We start from the raw sequence: 20,525 nt of genomic DNA, 5'->3' as shown, positions 1-20,525 counted from the left end.
CGCATGCGCGTCCGGCGGAGGGCGCCGCCTCCGCCATCTTGGAGCCGGGCAAGCGGGCTGCGACGTTGCTAGCAGCGCGTGCGCAGATTGGTGCCGGGGGCCGGCGCACGCGTGGCGGCGCGGGGAGGGGAGGGCGCCTGCGCGGCGCGCGGACCCGGATGTTGCGGCCTGCGGAGGCGGGACGGCGAAGATGGCCGAGGCCGGGCAGTCCGCGGAGGGGCCGGGTCCGGGGCTGAGCCGCGTTCGGCGCGGTTGCCGGGGCTCCCCGGGACGAGGGGAGCGGCAGCGGCAGGTGGAGGCGGCGCAGCGCGCCCTGGTGGCCGTGCTGGGGCCCTACGAGCCGCTGGTCAGCCGGGTGCAGGCGGCGCTGGTGTGGGAGCGGCCGGCCAACAGCGCCCTCTGGTGTCTGGGCCTCAACGCCGCCTTCTGGTGAGAGATCCTGCCCCACCCCCCACCCCCCTACATGTTCATTCATTCAGTCGATCGTATTTATTGAGCGCTTACTATTCATTCATTCAGTCAGTCGTATTTATTGAGCGCTTACTGTGTGCAGAAGTTCCTTCCTCTCCCCCTCGCCCCCCTCTCCATCCCCCCCATCTTACCTCCTTCCCTTCCCCACAGCACCTGTATATATGGATATATGTTTGTACAGATTTATTATTCTCTATTTATTTATTTACCAGTATGTATGTTTGTACATATTTATTACTCTATTTATTTACTTTACTTGTACGTATCTATTCTATTTATTTTATTTTGTTAGTATGTTTGGTTTTGTTCTCCGTCTCCCCCTTTTAGACCGTGAGCCCACTGTTGGGTAGGGACCGTCTCTATATGTTGCCAACTTGGACTTCCCAAGCGCTTAGTACAGGGCTCTGCACACAGTAAGCGCTCAGTAAATACGATTGATTGATTGATTGTACTAAGCGCTATATATACATGTATATATGTTTGTACATATTTATTACTCTACTTATTTATTTTACCTGTACATATCTATTCTATTGATTTTATTTTGTTAGTATGTTTGGTTCTGTTCTCTGTCTCCCCCTTTTAGACTGTGAGCCCGCTGTTGGGTAGGGACCGTCTCTATATGTTGCCAACTTGGACTTCCCAAGCGCTTAGTACAGTGCTCTGCACACAGTAAGCGCTCAATAAGTACGATTGATTGATTGATTGTACTAAGCGGTATATATACATATATATATGTTTGCACATATTTATTACTCTATTTTATTTGTACATATCTTCTATTTATTTTATTTTGTTAGTATGTTGGGCTTTGTGCTCTGTCTCCCCCTTTTAGACTGTGAGCCCACTGTTGGGTAGGGACTGTCTCTATATGTTGCCAACTTGGACTTCCCAAACGCTTAGTACAGTGCTCTGCACACAGTAAGCGCTCAATAAATATGATTGATTGATTGAGAAGTCCACGTTGGCAACATATAGAGACGGTTCCTACCCAACAGCGGGCTCACAGTCTAGAAGGGGGAGACAGAGAACAAAACAAAACATATTAACAAAATAAATAGAATAAATACGTACAAGTAAAATAAATAAATACCGTCATAAATATGCACAAACATATATACATACATACAGGTGCTGTGGAGAGGGTAAGGAGGTAAGGCGGGGGGATGAGGAGGGAGAGAAGGGGGAGAAGAAGGAGGGGGCTCTAGTAGCTCAATTTAGTAAGCTCTTAATAAATGTCATTATTATTAGTATTATTAATCATAGTGAGTGCTTACTGTGTGCAGAGCACTGTACTAAGCGCTTGAGAAGTCCAAGTTGGCAACATATAGAGACGGCCCCTACCCAACAGTGGGCTCACAGTCTAGAAAGTGGGCTCACAGCCTAGGACAATACTACCAACTACTAACAATTCATGCTAACAGTAATATCCATGGCATTTGTTAAGCGCCTACTCTGTGCCGAGCACTGCTCTAAGCGCTGGGGTATTCATTCAATCAGAAAAGCAGTGTGGCCCAGTGGAATGAATGAATGAAAGAGCCCGGCCTTCGGGGTCAGCGCCTACTCTGTGCCGAGCACTGCTCTAAGCGCTGGGGTATTCATTCATTCAATCAGAATCAATCAATCAATCGTATTTATTGAGCACTTACTGTGTGCAGAGCACTGTACTAAGCGCTTGGGAAGTACAAGTTGGCAACATAGACGGTCCCTACCCAGCAACGGGCTCCCAGTCTAGAAGGGGGAGACAGACAACAAAACAAAACAGCTTGTAACCTCCCCAGCACTTAGAATAGTGCCTTGCATACAGAAAGTGCTTAATAAATGTCATTATTATTAATCATATTGAGCGCTTGCTGTGTGCAGAGCACTGTACTAAGCGCTTGGGAAGTACAAGTCGGCAACATAGAGAGACGGTCCCTACCCAACAACGGGCTCACAGTCTAGAAGGGGGAGACAAACAACAAAACAAAACATGTAGACAGGTGTCAGAATCGTCAGAACAAGTAGAATTAAAGCTATGTGCACACCAGTAACAAAATAAACAGAATAGTAAATAGGTACAAGTAAAATAGAGCAATAAATCTGTATAAACATATATACAGGTGCTGTGGGGAGGGGAAGGAGGTAGGGCGGGGGGATGGGGAGGAGGAGAGGAAAAAGGGGGCTCAGTCTGGGAAGGCCTCCTGGAGGAGGTGAGCTCTCAGTAGGGCTTTGAAGGGAGGAAGAGAGCTAGCTTGGCGGATGGGCAGAGGGAGGGCATTCCAGGCCAGGGGGAGGACGTGGGCCGGGGGTCGACGGCGGGACATACTTCATGCTGCTGCCCCATACTTCATGCTGCTGCCCCATACTTCATGCTGCTGCCCCATACTTCATGCTGCTGCCCCATACTTCATGCTGCTGCCCGGATTATCTTTGTCCAGAAACGCTCTGGACATATTACTCCCCTCCTCAAAAACCTCCAATGGCTACCGATCAATCTGCGCATCAGGCAGAAACTCCTCACCCTGGGCTTCAAGGCTGTCCATCCCCTCGCCCCCTCCTACCTCACCTCCCTTCTCTCCTTCTCCTGCCCAGCCCGCACCCTCCGCTCCTCCACCACTAATCTCCTCACTGTACCTCGCTCTCGCCTGTCCCGCCATCGACCCCCGGCCCACGTCCTCCCCCGGGCCTGGAATGCCCTCCCTCTGCCCATCCGCCAAGCTAGCTCTCTTCCTCCCTTCAAGGCCCTGCTGAGAGCTCACCTCCTCCAGGAGGCCTTCCCAGACTGAGCCCCTTCTTTCCTCTCCCCCTCGTCCCCCTCTCCATCCCCCTGTCTTACCTCCTTCCCTTCCCCACAGCACCTGTATATATGTATATATGGTTGTACATATTTATTACTCTATTTATTTATTTATTTTACTTGTACATTTCTATCCTACTTATTTTATTTTGTTGGTATGTTTGGTTCAGTTCTCTGTCTCCCCCTTTTAGACTGTGAGCCCACTGTTGGGTAGGGACTGTCTCTATGTGATGCCAATTTGTACTTCCCAAGCGCTTAGTACAGTGCTCTGCACATAGTAAGCGCTCAATAAATACGATTGATTGATTGATTGATTGATTGATTGACAGGCGAGAACGAGGTACGGTGAGGGGTAGATGCAAGGTAATTGGGTTTCCCACATGGAGCTCACAGTCTTCATTCCCCTGTTACAGATGTGGCCACTGGGACACAGAGAAGTTAAGTGACTTGCCCAAAAGTCACACAGCTGACAATAATAATAATAATAATAGTGGTATTTGTTAAGCACTTGCTCTGTGCCGAGCACTGTTCTAAGCGCTGGGGTAGAAACAAGGTAATCGGGTTGTCCCACGTAGGGCTTCCAGTCTTCATCTCCATTTTACAGATGAGGTCACTGGGGCACAGAGAAATTAAGTGACTTGCCCAAAAGTCACAGGGCTGACAATAACAGTTATAATGGTATTTGTTAAGCGCTCACCCTGTGCCGAGCACTGTTCTAAGCACTGGGGTAGATACAGGGTAATCGGGTTGTCCCACGCGAGGCTCACAGTCTTCATCCCCATTTTACAGGTGAGGTAATTGAGGCCTAGAGAGGTTAAGTGACTTGCCCAAAGTCACACAGCTGATCGGGGGCAGAACCGGAATCAGAACCTATGACCCCTCCCCTCATCCGTCTCCCCCCAGACCCCTTGCTTCTCCCCCCCAGACCTGCCGTGGGCCGAGCACTGTGTAAGCGTTTGGGAGAGTATAATAATGATAATGGCGTTTGTTAAGCGCTTACTATGTGCAAAGCACTGTTCTAAGCGCTGGTATAATGGACTTAGATGTGTCTGCTTATTATCGTATTATACTTTCCCAAGCGCTTAGTGCAGTGCTCTGCAAACAGTAAGCACTTAGTAAATATGATTGAATGGATGGGTGACATAATGCCTTCCCTCGGGAAGCTTACACTGGTCATTGGAGTGAAGATATGGCCCCCTCGGCCCCTGGGAGAGCTCTGAGTGATCTTACTAAGTTTCTTGTAATAATAATAATTGTGGTATTTGTTAAAGCGCTTATTGTGTGCCCGGCACTGTACTAAGTGGATGCAAACAAATCCGGTTGAACATAGTCCCTGTCCCACGCGGGGCTCACCCCTATTTTGCAGATGAAGGAACTGAGGCTCAGAGAAGTGAAGTGACTTGCTCAAGGTCAGACAGCAGACTCAATCAATCAGTCAGTCATATTTATTGAGCACTTACTGTGTGCAGAGCGCTGTCCTAAGCGCTTGGGAAGTACAAGTTGGCAACAAAAGTCGAGCAAAGCTGAGTTTAGAGCCCGTGACCTTCCAACTCCCAGGCTCATGCTCTAGCCACTGTGCCCTGCTTATGTTGCTGCGGTAGGTCCTGGCTCCAGACGGGAGATTTCCCATTTTGTTCTCCAGTGCGGGTGCCAACTTGAACCTTTTCCCGTTAATTGCACTATAAATGGGGTGGCAGGCCCTTTAATAAGTTACAAGTAGGGAGGGTAAGAGAGCAGATCGTCAGTAGAATTTACTGAACGCTCACCATGTGCACAGCACTGTAGTAAGTGCTTAGGCGAGTGGAAAACAACAATCAATCAATCAATCAATCGTATTTATTGAGCGCTTACTATGTGCAGAGCACTGTACTAAGCGCTTGGGAAGTACAAATTGGCATCACATAGAGACAGTCCCTACCCAACAGTGGGCTCACAGTCTAAAAGGGGGAGACAGAGAACAGAACCAAACATACCAACAAAATAAAATAAGTAGGATAGAAATGTACAAGTAAAATAAATAAATAAGTAGATAAATAGAGTAATAAATATGTACAACCATATATACATATATACAGGTGCTGTGGGGAAGGGAAGGAGGTAAGACGGGAGGATGGAGAGGGGGACGAGGGGGAGAGGAAAGAAGGGGCTCAGTCTGGGAAGGCCTCCTGGAGGAGGTTGAGCTCTCAGCAGGGCCTTGAAGGGAGGAAGAGAGCTAGCTTGGCGGATGGGCAGAGGGAGGGCATTCCAGGCCCGGGGGAGGACGTGGGCCGGGGGTCGATGGCGGGACAGGCGAGAGCGAGGTACAGTGAGGAGATTAGTGGTGGAGGAGCGGAGGGTGCGGGCTGGGCAGTAGAAGGAGAGAAGGGAGGTGAGGTAGGAGGGGGCGAGGTGATGGATGGACAGCCTTGAAGCCCAGGGTGAGGAGTTTCTGCTTGATGCGCAGATTGATCGGTAGCCATTGGAGGTTTTTGAGGAGGGGAGTGATATGTCCAGAGCGTTTCTGGACAAAGATAATCCGGGCAGCAGCATGAAGTATGGATTGAAGTGGAGAGAGACACGAGGATGGGAGATCAGAGAGAAGGCTAGTGCAGTAGTCCAGACGGGATAGGATGAGAGCTTGAATGAGCAGGGTAGCGGTTTGGATGGAGAGGAAAGGGCGGATCTTGGCAATGTTGCGGAGCTGAGACCGGCAGGTTTTGGTGACGGCTTGGATGTGAGGGGTGAATGAGAGAGCGGAGTCGAGGATGACACCAAGGTTGCGGGCTTGTGAGAAGGGAAGGATGGTAGTGCCGTCAACAGAGATGGGAAAGTCAGGGAGAGGACAAGGTTTGGGAGGGAAGACAAGGAGCTCAGTCTTCGACATGTTGAGCTTTAGGTGGCGGGCGGACATCCAGAACAGAGTTGGTAGACACGTTTCCTGCTCACGGTAACTACGGATATCAACCCAAGTGCTCCGGGTGGTTGTGAGTGTTTAAGGGCTTTGATCGTGTGGAAGGACAGGGCTGGCAGTTCATTCATTCATTCAATTGTATTTATTGAGCGCTTACTGTGTGCAGAGCACTGTATCATCATCATCAATCGTATTTATTGAGCGCTTATTGTGTGCAGAGCACGTACTAAGCACTTGGGAAGTACAAGTTGGCAACAAGTTGGCAGTTGGGGAATAGAAGATGAGGAGAGATTAATCGGGGCAGACCTTTTGGAAGAAGGGTGATCTCAGAAGGGCTTTAAAGATGGGGAGAAATGGGGTTGATCTCTCTGATGTGAAGGGGGAAGGAATTCCAGGCGTGGGAGAAATGAGAGTGAGGTGCAGTGGATGGGTTGGCTCGAGAGGAGCCAAGAGCGCAAGCTGGGATTTAGTGGATTTAGTGATTTTATTTTGTTAGTATGTTTGGTTTTGTTCTCTGTCTCCCCCTTTTAGACTGTGAGCCCACTGTTGGGTAGGGACTGTCTCTATATGTTGCCAATTTGTACTTCCCAAGCGCTTAGTACAGTGCTCTGCACATAGTAAGCGCTCAATAAATACGATTGATGATGATGGGAGAAGGGAGTGGATAAGAGGAAGTACCTTAAAGTTGAGGGAGTACCTTAAAGTCTGGGCAGGAGTTTCGGCTTGAAGTGTGAGGGATGGACGACTACAGGAGGCTTCGAAGTGAGGGATGCTTGCAGAATGACATCTTAGAAAAGTGACCCGAGAAATAATCAGTCAGTCAAATGCTTACTGTGTTCAGACCACCGTACCAACCTCTTGGAAGAGTACAGTACAACAGAACAGGTAGACTTGTTCTCTGCCTACAAGGAGCTTCCAGTCTACTGGGGGGAGACATACATGAAAATAGACTACGTGCAGAGATACGAACAGAAGGGCTTTGAAGTTGGGGAGAACTGGAGTCTGACTGATTTGAAGGGGGAGGAAATTCCAGGCAGAAGGAAGACCGTGAGCTGGGAGCCGGAGAGCTAGGCCCAGTGGGTAAGTTTGTACGAGGGGAATTAAGAATGCGAGCTGGGGTGTAGTGGAAAAGGTGGTGGATAAATAAGAGGGAGACGGCTGACGGAGTGCCTTGGGGTTTCTGTCTTTACGCTGTGAGGAATGGCTAACCAGCGGGGGCTTCTGAGGAGTGGGAGAACGTGCCGAGCAGTGTTTTAGTACTTCCCAAGCGCTTAGTACAGTGCTCTGCACATAGTAAGCGCTCAATAAATACGATTGATGATGATGGTGATGATGATGATGATGATGATGATAACCCAGGAAGCAGAGTGAAGTTATGGACCGGAGAAGGGAGAGGCTGGAAGCAGGAAGACCAACGGGATTTAGCAGTGGGAGTTGAAGGAGGGGCAAGGATAATACCCAAGTTACGGCCATCTGAGACCGGGAGGGTGGTGGTGTTCTCTACCGTGAAGGGAAAGTTAAGTGAAGGAGAAGATTTGGGAGGGAAGGTGATTTTAGTTTTAGGTTCTAGATAGTTGAGGACTCAGAGACAATTAGAGACCATTAAATTTGGCTATGAGGAAGTCCTTGATGACGAGGATCACGATGGTAGTAGTTGCTATGTGCCAAAGGCTACCACTCCCCAGGGGAGTGTAGTGTAGAAAACACCCATAGGGTAGCTCGTTCCTGGCCTTTATTCCCACTCCCTCCTGGTAGGTCCGGCACATGTCGGCGGATCCAGCCGCTGGGCCTGTATCGCCTGCAGATCTGGCCTTTTATAGCTCTTGTCCCTTTACATAACATAGGGACACGTCATCATCAATCGTATTTATTGAGCGCTTACTGTGTGCAGAGCACTGGACTAAGCGCTTGGGAAGTACAAGTCGGCAACATATAGAGACAGTCCCTACCCAATAGTGGGCTCACAGTCTAAAAGACACATCCCCCGTGGCCTTCAATTAGTTGCCAGGGTGTCAGTCTCTGTTCCCTTAGGCGACCTGTGGTTGTCAAAATTGGTGTCCATTCCTCCTGGTGGGATATGCTGGCACCCGCTGTCCTAGGTTTGCCGCTCCTGTGCCGCAAGGGTCTCGGGCACGAATACCTGGGGGAGCGGGTGCCAAGGTTGGACCCTCGCCGGGCGACGGAGCCCAGGTCCCTGCCGCTTCCGCCGCAGGGCTGAGTGCTGGAGAACGGGAGCGGAAGGGGGTGCCTAGGGAGGGTTGGACTGCTCCACTCCAGAATGCAAAGGGCAGGCGAGGAGTGGGTGAAAGGAGGGTGCAACTGGGGCCCCGATCTCCGAGGCGAGGGGTGCCAAAGCGCCAGCCACGGATGCCACTCGCCCACATCCTAGACCCCGCGGAAAGTAAGCCACCCTCTCACTCCTGGCTGATATCCTGGGCTGTGCCCGGCAGCACAACCAGCACAATCCAACACCCTTGACAGCGGGCAGGGTGCCACCCAGGCAGAAACCATCTGCTGGGGCAACACCAACCACTGCACCAAACCGCGGGTAGGAACCAAATCATCAGGTCAGACATGGTCCCTGGCCTTCATCAGTTTCACGGTCCAAGGCGGAGGGAGAACGGGCATGACTGTTCGGCAGATGAGGAACCTGAGGCCCAGTGAAGTTTTCATTCAGTCGTATTTATTGAGCGCTTACTGTGTGCAGAGCACCGTACTAAGCGCTTAGGAAGTACAAGATGGCAACAAATGGAGACGGTCCCGACGCAACAGTGGGCTCACACTTAAAAGGGACTTGCCTTCAGCCAAAAAGCAGACAAGTGGTGGAGCTAGGGTTAGAATATGTTGCCAACTTGTACTTCCCAAGCGCTTAGTACAGTGCTCTGCACACAGCGCTCAATAAATCCGATTGATTGATTAGAACCCAGGTCATGTGATGCCTAGGCCCGTGCTCTTCCCACTAGGCTACTTTTCCTCGCTAACTTCGGCGAGCGTGACCGCACTCTCGTTGGCGTCAGTGGGATGGAAACTGGATTGTCGCGGGTCCAGAAAAGGGGAGTGGAGGCAGCGAGGGGGATAAAATCCGTTTCAGGAGTCTGAGCAGCATTGGGAGTGGACGGATGGGGTGAGAGCCGGAGGAGGCAGTGGGAGCCTCAGAAGAAAGTTAGGGAAGACCTGAGTGTGTTTGAAAGCAGGAGGAGATCAGTCAGGCTCAATAGTACTTACTGAGTGCTTACTATGTGCAGAGCACTATGCCACGCACTTGGGAGAGTACAATAACAACGGTTTTCCTGTTCACAAGGAACTTATAGTCTACAGGGGGGAGACAGACATTAAAGTAAATTACGGGTATGCATTTGCGTGCTGTGGAGCTGAGGGCGAGATGATCATCAAATTCATAAGTAGTAATAATTGTAGTGTCTAATAAGCACTCACTGTATGTCAAGCACTGTGCTAAACTGTGGAGTAGACACAAGATAATCAGGTCCCACCTGGTGCTCACGGACTGACTAGGTTGGAGCACAGGCAATGAATCCCCATTTTGCGGATGAGGGAACTGAGGCCCGGAGAAGTTAAGTGACTTGCCCAAGGTCACAGAGCAGGTAAGCGGCCGAGCTGGGATTAGAATTCAGGTCCTCTGACTCTCAGGCCGAGGCTCTTTCCACCAGAACTCGCTGCTTCCCCCACTTAATAAAGGGTAGGTCCCGGCGCCCAGGTGATTCAGAAGGGAGAGGCAGTTGGGGAAGGCTTCTTGGAGGAAGTGTGATTTTATTAGGGTTTTGAAGGTGGGGAAAGTGGTGACCTGAAAGGGAAGGGAGTTCCAGGCTGGAGGGAGGATGAAGGCAAGGGTTTTGGGGAGGGGGGAGATAGAGGAGAGTGAGGTACTGTGAGTAGGTTGGCATTATTGATTGATTGTACTAAGAGCTGTATATACATATATATGTATATATGTTTGTACATATTTATTACTCATTTATTTTGTTTGTACATGTCTATTCTATTTATTTTATTTTGTTAGTGTGTTTGGTTTTGTGCTCTGTCTCCCCCTTTTAGACTGTGAGCCCGCTGTTGGGTACGGACTGTCTCTAGATGTTGCCAACTTGGACTTCCCAAGCGCTTAGTCCAGTGCTCTGCACACAGTAAGCGCTCAATAAATACGATGGATTGATTGATTGATTAGAGGAGTGAAAGTGTGTGGGTTGGGTTGGAGAGAGGGAGGGAAGGATGGAAGGGTTGGCAGTAAGTGGCCACCCCAGGAGCCTCTCTCCCATGGGGCAGGCCCAGGTGGAGAGGTTGGGGAGGGGGCCGGTCTGTCGCTGAGGCCCCAAGCTCCTGGCTCCCAACCCGTGCCCCGACTCTCGGAAACCCTCCGGGCAGCCCTGGCGGGGGTCCCGGCCCCCCTGGTTTTCTGGTGGTCCCCTGGCCGGGGGGGATTCCCATGCGGGAGGGAGGGAGCCGGACGCCCCGTGTGACTGGTGACCCGCTCCAGGTTCTTGGCGCTGACGTCGCTGCGCCTGCTGTTCCTGCTCGCTTTCAGCCTGATGCTCGCCGTGTGCCTCGACCAGTGGAAGAACAAAATCTGGCCCCAGATGAAAGGTGACTCGGGGGCCGGGGCCGGTGACGGGAGCCGCTCTGTGGGTCACTGGGAGGTCCCCCGAGGGCCCTCAGAGCTCTGCAGCCACCGTTCCTTCACCTGGGGACCCCACGCCCGCTGCCTGGGAGGGTTGGCTCCCTCTGCCCATCGTGAGGCTCCTTGCCCCGTTCCTGCTATTTGCAGAGCAGGCTGCGGCAACCAAGTTCCTTTTCCAGGGTGGGGAGGGGTCCCCAGCCGGCACGTCCAGGCTCTTCCCCGGACCACGTGGGCAGGGCAGGGCTTCTCTTCCTTCTAATGCCGCTGTTTGTTTGATGCTTTCAGTGGGCCAGCCCAGCGTATCAGACAGTGAGAGGTAGGCAATGCCAGTTGAATCCCATATGGCGTCTCTCCTTCCCCACGGTGTGGCATCTGGTGGAGCTTGGGCTGAGCAGCTCCCCTGTGGGGGGGCCTGGGATGGGGAGGGGAAGCCATGGCCCCCTGAACCCACGGCCCTCCAGCCTTGCGGTTTGGGCGGGGGTCTGAGGGAAGCCCAAGGGCGGGAATCCTTCCTCTCTCCACTCCTGCCGCTGAGGGGCCGCGGCCCTCCGAACCCTTTGTCCAGGGCCGGGCCAAAGGGATGCCCGGAGGTCCCGCCCTCATCCCCTTCATTCCGCCTATGTTCCTGGCCCCAGGCCAGGCTGGGCCTCGAGGTGGCCTGTTTGAGTGTGACTTCCCTTTTCCGTGGGGCCTTGTGGCCCGCAGCCCCACGAGAGCTGCCCAGGGGAGCGGCAGGTTGGCACAGGAGGCTCGGGCAGCCGGATGTGGGGTGGGGCTGGCAGGACCAGCTTGGCCCCGGTGAGGTCGAGGGAGGGGGGAGGGCCTGCCCAGGCCCGCTCGAGGTTGGGAATGGGCCCGGCCGAGGCCGTGCGGGCTGTGCCCTGCCTCGAGGGCTTCCGATGGCCTCACTCCCCCACCCACCTCCCTTTCACGCTCCCCTCCCTCCTTCCCGAACGCCCCCTCTCCCCCCAATCCTGGCAGCTGGGGCTTCGTGCACCCTCAGCTGCTCAGCCTGCCCGAGCTGTGCCGCCACGTGGCCGAAGCCTGGGTCAGCGGCACCGCCTTCCTAAGGAGCCTCCTGCTCTTCAAGAGGCAGAACCCGGGCAAGGTAAGGTGGGCACGGCCGGACCTCGGAGGACTCACGTCTCCTGGGGGTCCCAGAAGGAGACCGTCCGCTGGACTGCGGGAGGTGGGTTGGATCGGAAGCCCAAAGCCCGCCCGCCCTGCCTGCTCCGGACCCTCCGGAGACGGTTCCCGAGGTGGGGTCCCGGGTGGGGCCCGGCCCCGCCAACCCGGCTTCCTGCTCCCCTCAGTTCTGCCTGCTGAGCTGCGGGATCCTGACGTTCCTGGCCACCCTGGGCCGCTACATCCCCGGCCTCCTGCTCGCGTATCTCTTCCGTGAGTACCGGGGCCTCGCGGCCGTAGTTTCAGGTGCTGCAGGGAAGCGGCAGAGCCCGGATTCCTCTCCTCCTTTGGAGAGCCCCTTGGCCTCCCCCCCCTCAGTGGATGGCCACAGTCACTGGGGTCCTGAGAGGTGGGCTTTTTTTTTTACAGTATCTGTTAATCAATCAACAATCAGTCGGATTTATTGAGCGCTTACTATGTGCAGAGCACTGTACTAAGCGCTTGGGAAGTACAAATTGGCAACACATAGAGACAGTCCCTACCCAACAGTGGGCTCACAGTCTAAAAGGGGCAGACAGAGAACAAAACCAAACATACCAACAAAATAAAATGAATAGGATAGAAATGTACAAGTAAAATAAATAAATAAATAGAGTAATAAATATGTACAACCATATATACATATATACAGGTGTTAAGTGCTTGCTATGTGTCAAACACTGTTCTAAGTGCTGCATAGATACAAGTGAATTCAGTCGGACTTGTACAGTCCCTGTCCCGCGTAGGGCTTACCGTCTAAGTAAGAGGGAAAACACTAGAAGGGAGGCACAGAAGAGTTAAGCGGCTTGCCCAAGGTAACACAGAAGAAGCATTTGGCAGGGCCAGGATTAGAATCCAGGTCTTCTGATTCCCAGGCCATGCTGCTTGGGCGGTGGATCTCAGGTCCGTCCCCTGTCTCGGGGTGGTCATGACCAGTTCTGGTCAGGCTGGGGAATGGGGCCTGGGGCTTTTCTCCAGGGCTAGGAGGCTGCTGGTTAATGGACCCCCAACTGCTGAGACTCCCTGCCTCCCGGCAGCCCCAAAGCATCTGGGCTACGGTGGAAGAGCCGGCCTTGCCTAGTAGGTCATGGGTTCACATCCCAGCTCCACCGATTGCCAGCTGTATGACTTTGGGCAAGTCACTTAACTTCTCTGCGCCTCAGTTACCTCATCTGTAAAATGGGGCTTAAGACTGTGAGCCCCCAGTGGGACAACCTGATCACCTTGTAACCTCCCCAGTGCTTAGAGCCGTGCTTTGCACATAGTAAGCGCTTAATAAATGCCATTATAGGGCTCCTCCTGGCTCCAACTGGGGGGCTGAGCTAATGGGGCATCCATCTCCTGGGCTACCTGCCAGCATAATCATCATCAATCGTATTTATTGAGCGCTTACTATGTGCAGAGCACTGTACTAAGCGCTTGGGAAGTACAAATTGGCAACACATAGAGACAGTCCCTACCCAACAGTGGGCTCACAGTCTAATGGCGGAACCAGGGCAAGGGGGTTCTGGAGCCCAGCACTCGGGAGCTCAGCGTTCGGTTTTCCCCTCAGGGCCAGTAGGGTAGCAGCCCGGTGACTGCAGTAATAGTGGTAATCAGCTCGGTATTTAGTAAGCGCCGACTGTGCCAAGCACTGGGGTGAGCGACTCAAACACAGTCCTTGGTCCCACAGGAGGCTCGTGGTCTGAGCGGGGGCGAGTAGTATCTTAGTCCGTTTTACAGGTGAGAAAAGTGAAGGTCGTGGTAGTCCGTTGGCTTGCCCAAGGCATCGCAGCGGGCCCGTGTGGGAAAGCCGTGACTGGGAGCTGGGCCCCGCCTCCCACCTCCCCGCTGACCCCAGTCTTCCCATTCTCGCCCTCTGCCTCGGCAGTTGTCAGCACCCTGCTGTGGCCGCTGGCCGTGTACCACCGCCTGGGACCGCGGCTCTACTCGTGGCTGGAGCCCGCGCTGCACAGGCTGGATTTCAGCGTCCGAGGCTACGTCATGTCCAAGCAGAGAGAGAGGCAGCGTGAGTTTCCGGGGGCCGGTCGGCTGGGCCCCACCCTGACCCTACAGCCGGCTTCCCGTGGTGGGGCTGAAAGCACCCTGGGCTTCAGAGCCACCTCCAGCACCTCCCTGGCGGACCCCCACTTCCTGGGGGTGGTCCCTTTTGGAGCCTCAAAGTCAGGGCTCCCAGTTCTGACCAACCCCAGCGTCCCCTACTACCAGCCTGGGGGAAGGGGAGGGCTGCCCTGCCCATTCTCCTGTCCGTGCCTGTTTTCCTGCCCATCTCTTCCATGTTGTCATGTTCGTTGTCTGCTCAGGCTCCTTCTTAGGGGCCTGAGAGATGCTTCTTGCCACATTATGCTTGGCCCCTGACATGATCAGTCCGCAGCAGCACTGCCTCCGTTAGCGGGGTGGTGGGCAGGGCACCCCAACCGCTGGGCCCCGAAACGGAAGGCAGGGGGATTGGCCATTCCCTGCCTGCTCTGGGGAAGCTAGCCCTACGGGTAGGGAGAGGAGGGCACCGTACCAGGTGCACGGGTAGGCAAGGGCACGGGGTTCCCAGCGGGGATGACCGAGGTCTCCTCTCCGGCAGTGCGTCGGCCGGCCCTGCATCCTGAGCACGCCCTGGGGGACATGAGCGACAGCGAAGAAGAGCTCGCTGCCTTCTGCCCGCAGGTATCGGCGGAATTCACTGTGCGGTGGCCCGGGTGGTGGCAGCCCGAGTGGCCCCAGATTACTTGGCTCGGGGCCGAGGGCTGCCGGAGGATGGGGAGGGAGTGGATTTGGCCTGCCGGAGCCCTCAGACTCCAGGTCTGACTCTTCCTTCTGGATGAGGTGTCGAGCGAGCCTCAGGGCTGCGTCCCAGGGTGGAGAGGGAAGGGATGGGGGTGCGGGATTGTCCGTGCCAGCCCACTGGGGGACAGTTAGGGATGGAGAGGGGAGGGGAAGGGGCGTTGGGTGGTTAGGGCCAGGTCAGTGGTGGGAGTTGGATGGAGAGGGGATACTGTAGGGTGTTGGGTGGTCCTGGCCGGGCCACCGGAGGCAGAGATGGAGAGGGGAGAATGTGGGGCAGCGGGTGGTTCCTGCTGGATCACCAGAGGGAGTCAGGGATGGAGAGGGGAGAGTGGGGGGCATTGGGTGGGCCCGGCTGGGTCACCGGGGGGTAGTCAGGGATGGAGGGCAATCCGGGACATCGGGTGGCCCCGGCGGGGTCACCGGAACGAATCAGGGATGGAGAGAGGAAAATCAGGGGTATTGGGTGGTTCGTCTCTATCTAGGAGGGCAAACGGCACCTGGTCCCCCCTCCGGCCTGGTGCCACTGCCAGGGCCCGAGTCCCGGGCCGGGAGCCCCTCCCGGGGCCCCGCTCAATGTGGAGTTTTTCTCCCGGGCAGCTGGATGACTCGGCCGTGGCCAAGGAGCTGGCCATCACGGACTCGGAGCACTCGGATGCTGAGGTCTCCTACACAGAAAACGGCACGTTCAACCTGTCGCGGGGCCAAACCCCGCTGACCGAGGGCTCCGAAGGTGAGTCGGGGCCCAGGCCGAGCTGGGCCGTGACCCAGCCGCGGGTCGCCTCGCCTCCGCGGGCAGCGGGCTGAGTCCTGGGACCCAGCCACAGAGGGCTGAAGCCTTGGCGGAGCCGCCCAGGAGCCCGGTTGGTGCTCCAAGCTGCTGGTGTCCGGGGGGTTGCCGGTCCTCAGACCATCCAGTGGCACAGCCCCCAGCCCCGTAGGCCCCCTCCCCTTACATCGCCCGGGCTGGGTGAGGCCTCCCCAAGTCCTCCTACCGCCCCCTCCCTCGGCCAGAATAAGAAAGATGGTGTTGGTTAAGCCCTTACTACATGTCAAGCCTTGCTCTAAGCTCTGGGGTTGATGCAAATTTATCAGGTTGAACACAGTCCCTGGCCCAAACAGAACTCACAGTCTAAGAGGGAGAGAGACCAGCTATTGCATCTCCATTTTACAGTTGAGGAAACTGAGGCACAGAGACCTGCCTGAGGTCAGACGGGGGCAGAGCCAGGATTAGAACCCATGTCTTCTGCCTCTCAGGCCTAGAATCTTTCTGCTTCCCAGTGTAGAATCAATCAGTCGTATTTATTGAGCGCTTACTGTGTGCAGAGCACTGTACTAAGCGCTTAGAAGGGATGGGAGGGTACAAAGAGGGGGCCGGGTGCCTAGGCAGTGGCCTCTAGTAGTCTCTAAGGTGTTTCCACCCTGATCCCAGTTGAGGCCCCAGGGTCGGAGGTCAAACCTGACCCTACTGCTGGCGGGGCCTGGAGGAGCCCACTGTCCCATTTCCCCTTCCCGCCCTCCATCCTCTCCTTCCTCACCTCCCCAGTCCCAAAGTGGATCTGAGGGAAAGCAACTTGTTTTGATGTCAGCACAAAGGGGTGAGGTGGGGGATGAGTGGTCATTGGGATCACCCCTCTCCTCCCCCCTGTTTCCTCCTCTTCTCACCACCCCCCCCACCGACTCCCCCCGACTTCCGCTCCCCTACCAAGACCTGGATGGTCACAGCGACCCCGAGGAATCGTTTGCTCGCGACCTACCCGCCTTCCCGTCCGTCACCGCGGACGCCCCCGGCCTGGACGACGAGGACGACGCCAGCATCGGTCTCCCCAGCCCTGCCGTCCGCTCCCCACCGCCAGCGCCACCGCGACCGCAGGGGGCTCGGGGCCCCTACCCGCCGGGCGAGGCCACCTTGCCCGAGCTCCTGCTGCAGGCCCTGCCGGCCGGCACCACCCTGCCCAGCCACCTGGCCAGCCTGGTCTCGCAGAGCGTCCTGCAGCTTGCCCTGGCCGGGGCCACCCAGTCCCCGGGTCCCCTGACGGGACAGGGCACGGCCGGGGACTTTCTGCCCGCCCCCGGCTCCGACCTGGACACCGACGCCGAGGGAGACGACTTCGAGCTGCTGGACCAGGCGGAGCTGAACCAGCTGGACCCGGCCGGCTCGCGGGGGCACTGACCTGGGCCGAGGGCCCCGGGCTTGCGGGGAGGTTGGGGGAGGCCGGCGGGCCTGCTCTTGCGCTCCCTCGACTCGGGGTCGGGCGGGCGTGTGGCCTGCCCCGTCCTGTCCCGCTCTGCTCACCTCAGAGTGGAGCCCCGGCCTGGCTGGGAGTCCCACCCCCCGGCAGGGCCACCGGGCCGCCAGCGTGGCTGGGAGTTCCTCCCCTCAGGCCGCCGGCGTGGCTGGGAGCTCCGTCTCCCAGGCCCGAGAAGCCCCAGGACGCCGGTACCACGCTCACCTTCCACCGGCCCATTCCACCGCTCCGGTTGGCAGAGCCGGTAGCCATCGGTGCTGTGCCTGTTGGGGCTGCGCCAGTGTGTTCTCCGTCCTCGTGCCTCCCCTTGCCCTGCGTATCTGCCGGGTGGCCGGGCCTAGCGGAGACCCCTCTTCCTGCCCCTCCCACCTTCTTTTGGGCCCCTCTGCCCGGGGAAGAGCAATACACTGGGCGGCAACGGGCAGACTGACTTGGGGCCAGGCCGCCTCGCACCTTACATGCCTCGGGCCAGAGCCAGGCCCACTGAGCCTCCTCCTTTCCCCGATCGTGCACCTGCGCCTTCCTCCGAGCCGGCTCCGACTGACTGGACCTGCCTCCCCGCTTCCTCCCTTTTTCTCCCTGCGGGAGGTTGTTAGGGCAGAACCCCCTGCCAACCTCGGGTCAGCGTGGCCAGATGTGCTGGCCCCCCACCCCCTAAGCTAACGGGCAGCTGGATGCAGGAGTGGCCTTCAGCGTCACAGCGCCTGGCCACGCTTGAACCGACTCCTTGCCGGCCGCTGCCTCCGGCTGCACCCTGAACCTTAGGGGCCAGCTTCGGTCTGGCCGGGAGCACTTGGCCGGGGCCACGTCGGATCACCGTCTCCGAGGCGGGCAGCAAGGCCGTGCCAGAGACAGAAAGGAAACTGAGCCTCCACTCACCAGCCCCCAGCCCTGGTCGGGAAGGAAATGGGGTTTTAATGTCAAAATGAGGGTGGGTCGGGGGGAGGGGACACGTTTTCTATGCCTGCATGAGCGAGGGTGGCTCTGGGCACCCCCACCCCGACGTGGGGGCTGGAACATGGCAATGGTGTGGTCTGAGTTTGGGGTGTGATGGGGCAGGGGAGGGGGGCACCTCCTCACGGTGGGGTTGCTCCCTGAATCTCGCCCTGCCGGGATCAGGGTGTCAGGGAATAAATATTACCAACTGAACCTTTGAGAGGCTTATGGCGTCACCTCTGTTTGGGGGGCCTCTGCCCCTCCCAAGCAGGCCTGATTCAATTCACTCAGGAGAAGGGAGACCCCCCACACACCCTCCGCCTCCCCAACAGCTGGGGCACGGGTGGGGGCCAAGGAGCGGGGTCCATCCTGTTTTCCTGAGTGGATGAGCCTTCAGTTCCCGGGGGCAGGTTGGCATCCGCCCCCTCTTAGGGCCAAACAGCCCTTTCTGCCCTCACCAGCCCCTTCCCTGCTTTGATTTTTGATTTTGGCCCTGGGGACCAGTGAGCCCTAGCCTCCAGAACCTCAGAAACTAGAAATTCCCGTTTTGCATCAGGTTCCTAAAAACAGCAGACTGTAGCTCTGGTTTTCCAGGGACTTCCTGGCTATAGCCTCTTCTCTGTTCCACCGCTCTAATCAGTATTTATTGAGCACCTAGTGTGCTGGATGCCCTCCGGGTACAGAGCACCAGAATCAGTCAATAGTCTTTATTGATCACCTACTGGGTGCAGAGCATCATCATCATCAATCGTATTTATTGAGCACTTAGTATGTGCAGAGCACTGTACTAAGCGCTTGGGAAGTACAAATTGGCAACACATAGAGACAGTCCCTACCCAACAGTGGGCTCACAGTCTAGAAGGGGGAGACAGAGAACAAAACCAAACATACTAACAAAATAAAATAAATATATTATTTTATATTAACACATATTAGTATATATTAATTATATATTAATATTAATTATATATTTGTATTTATACTCCAGAGCAGTATATTAAGCTCTTGGAGGAGTGTGAGAGGACACTGAGTTTACTCTCAGAATGTTTACAATCAAATGGGGTAGAAGAGACAAAAGATAGGCGAAAAAGGAGAATGGGGAGATTGATATGTGGATGAGTAAGTGCTCAAATAATGCAGTTAAGTTGATAGGTGCCAAAGGGCGAGGGGTGGTTGTGAGTGCGAAAGTGTCGAGGTGCTAGTTGGAAGGATACGACCTGGGAAGAAGGTTAGTCAGGGAAGACCTCCTGGAGGAAGTGGGATTTTAGAAGGGCTTCAAAGAGACACTCAGAGCTCTCACCTGGTGGATTGGTGCTCAAAGTTTAGGGAGAAAATGGAACAAGGAACAGTGAGTTTGAGAGGAAAGAAGATTGGGAAATGGAGAGGAAAAATAGAGTGTATAAGGGGGAAAGAGCTGGTGAAGTAATCCATTGTATCAAAGCCACATGGCCTAGTGGAGAGAGCCCAGGCCTGAGAGTCAGAAGGACCTGGGTTCTAACCCCAGCAGTGCTACTTGTCAGCTGTGTGACCTTGGGCAAGTCACTTTTCTTCTCTGGTCCCGTTACCTCATCTGTAAAACGAGGATTAAAACATGGAGCCCCATGTGGGACATGGACTGCGTCCAACCTGATTAGCTGTTTTCTACGCCAGTGCTTAGTACGGTGCTTGGCGCATAATAAGCACGTAACAAATAGCATAAAAAATTATATCGAGCGGTTACTGAGTGCAGAGCACTGTATTAAGTACGGGGAGAGTGCAGCATAACACTACAAGCCTACAAGGAACTTACAGCCTAGATGGGGAAACAGTATAAATAAATTATGGATATGTACCTAAGTGCTGTGGGGGTGAGGGTGGGGTGAATAAAGGGTGCAAATCCAAGTTCCAGAGTAATGTAGAAAGGAGGGTAACCTTGAAGGCATTGAGCAAGAATTTCTGCTGAGGTGAGGAGGATTGGGTAATAGAAGATTTTTGAGGATTGGGGAGATGTAGAATGACTCTTCTAAAAGGTGATCCAGACAGCAGGGTGAAGAAGAGACTGAAGGCAAAGAGACCTGTCGTCGAGCCGGGTTACAGGACCAATTTCCTGACCGCCTGGGCGGTTGTTTGGATGGAGAGGAAAGGGTGGCTTCTAAAAATGTCATGGAGGACTGAATACAAGAATGGAATAAATATGTACAAATAAATAGAGTAACAAATACTTACAAACATATACATATATACAGGTGCTGTGGGGAGGGGAAGGAGGTAAGGGGGGGATTCATTCAATCATTTATTGAGCGCTTACTGTATGCAGAGCACTGTACTAAGCGCTTGGGGAGTCCAAGTTGGCAACATCTAGAGACGGTCCCTAAACAGTGGGCTCACAGTCTAGAAGGGGGAGACAGAGAACGAAACAAAGCATATTAACAAAATAAAATAGAATAAATATGTACAAATAGAGTAATAAATCCGTACAAACATATATACATATATACAGGTGTTGTGGGGAGGAGAAGGAGATAAGGGGGGATTCATTCAATCATATTGAGCGCTTACTGTATGCAGAGCACTGTACTAAGCGCTTGGGAAGTCCAAGGTGGCAACATAGAGAGACGGTCCCTACCCAACAGTGGGCTCACAGTCTAG

At 54.8% G+C, this 20,525-nt stretch overlaps 1 protein-coding gene across 1 annotated transcript; it reads left to right on the top strand.

Moving 5' to 3' along the window:
* The first annotated feature begins 190 nt into the window (after positions 1 to 190).
* RETREG3 (reticulophagy regulator family member 3) lies at positions 191 to 18,114 on the top strand. Its single transcript, XM_038754676.1, has 9 exons — positions 191 to 429; positions 10,630 to 10,736; positions 11,056 to 11,086; positions 11,752 to 11,878; positions 12,084 to 12,168; positions 13,805 to 13,942; positions 14,513 to 14,595; positions 15,313 to 15,445; positions 16,422 to 18,114. Exons 1-9 carry the CDS (start codon positions 191 to 193, stop codon positions 16,883 to 16,885), a joined length of 1,407 nt encoding a protein of 468 aa, XP_038610604.1. The 3' UTR covers positions 16,886 to 18,114.
* Positions 18,115 to 20,525: the final 2,411 nt, after the last annotated feature.

Source organism: Tachyglossus aculeatus, chromosome 11 (genome assembly GCF_015852505.1).
Source record: "Tachyglossus aculeatus isolate mTacAcu1 chromosome 11, mTacAcu1.pri, whole genome shotgun sequence".
Taxonomy (NCBI): domain Eukaryota; kingdom Metazoa; phylum Chordata; class Mammalia; order Monotremata; family Tachyglossidae; genus Tachyglossus; species Tachyglossus aculeatus.
The sequence above is the reverse complement of the archived record's forward strand: the minus strand, read 5'-3'. Positions and strand labels throughout refer to the sequence as shown.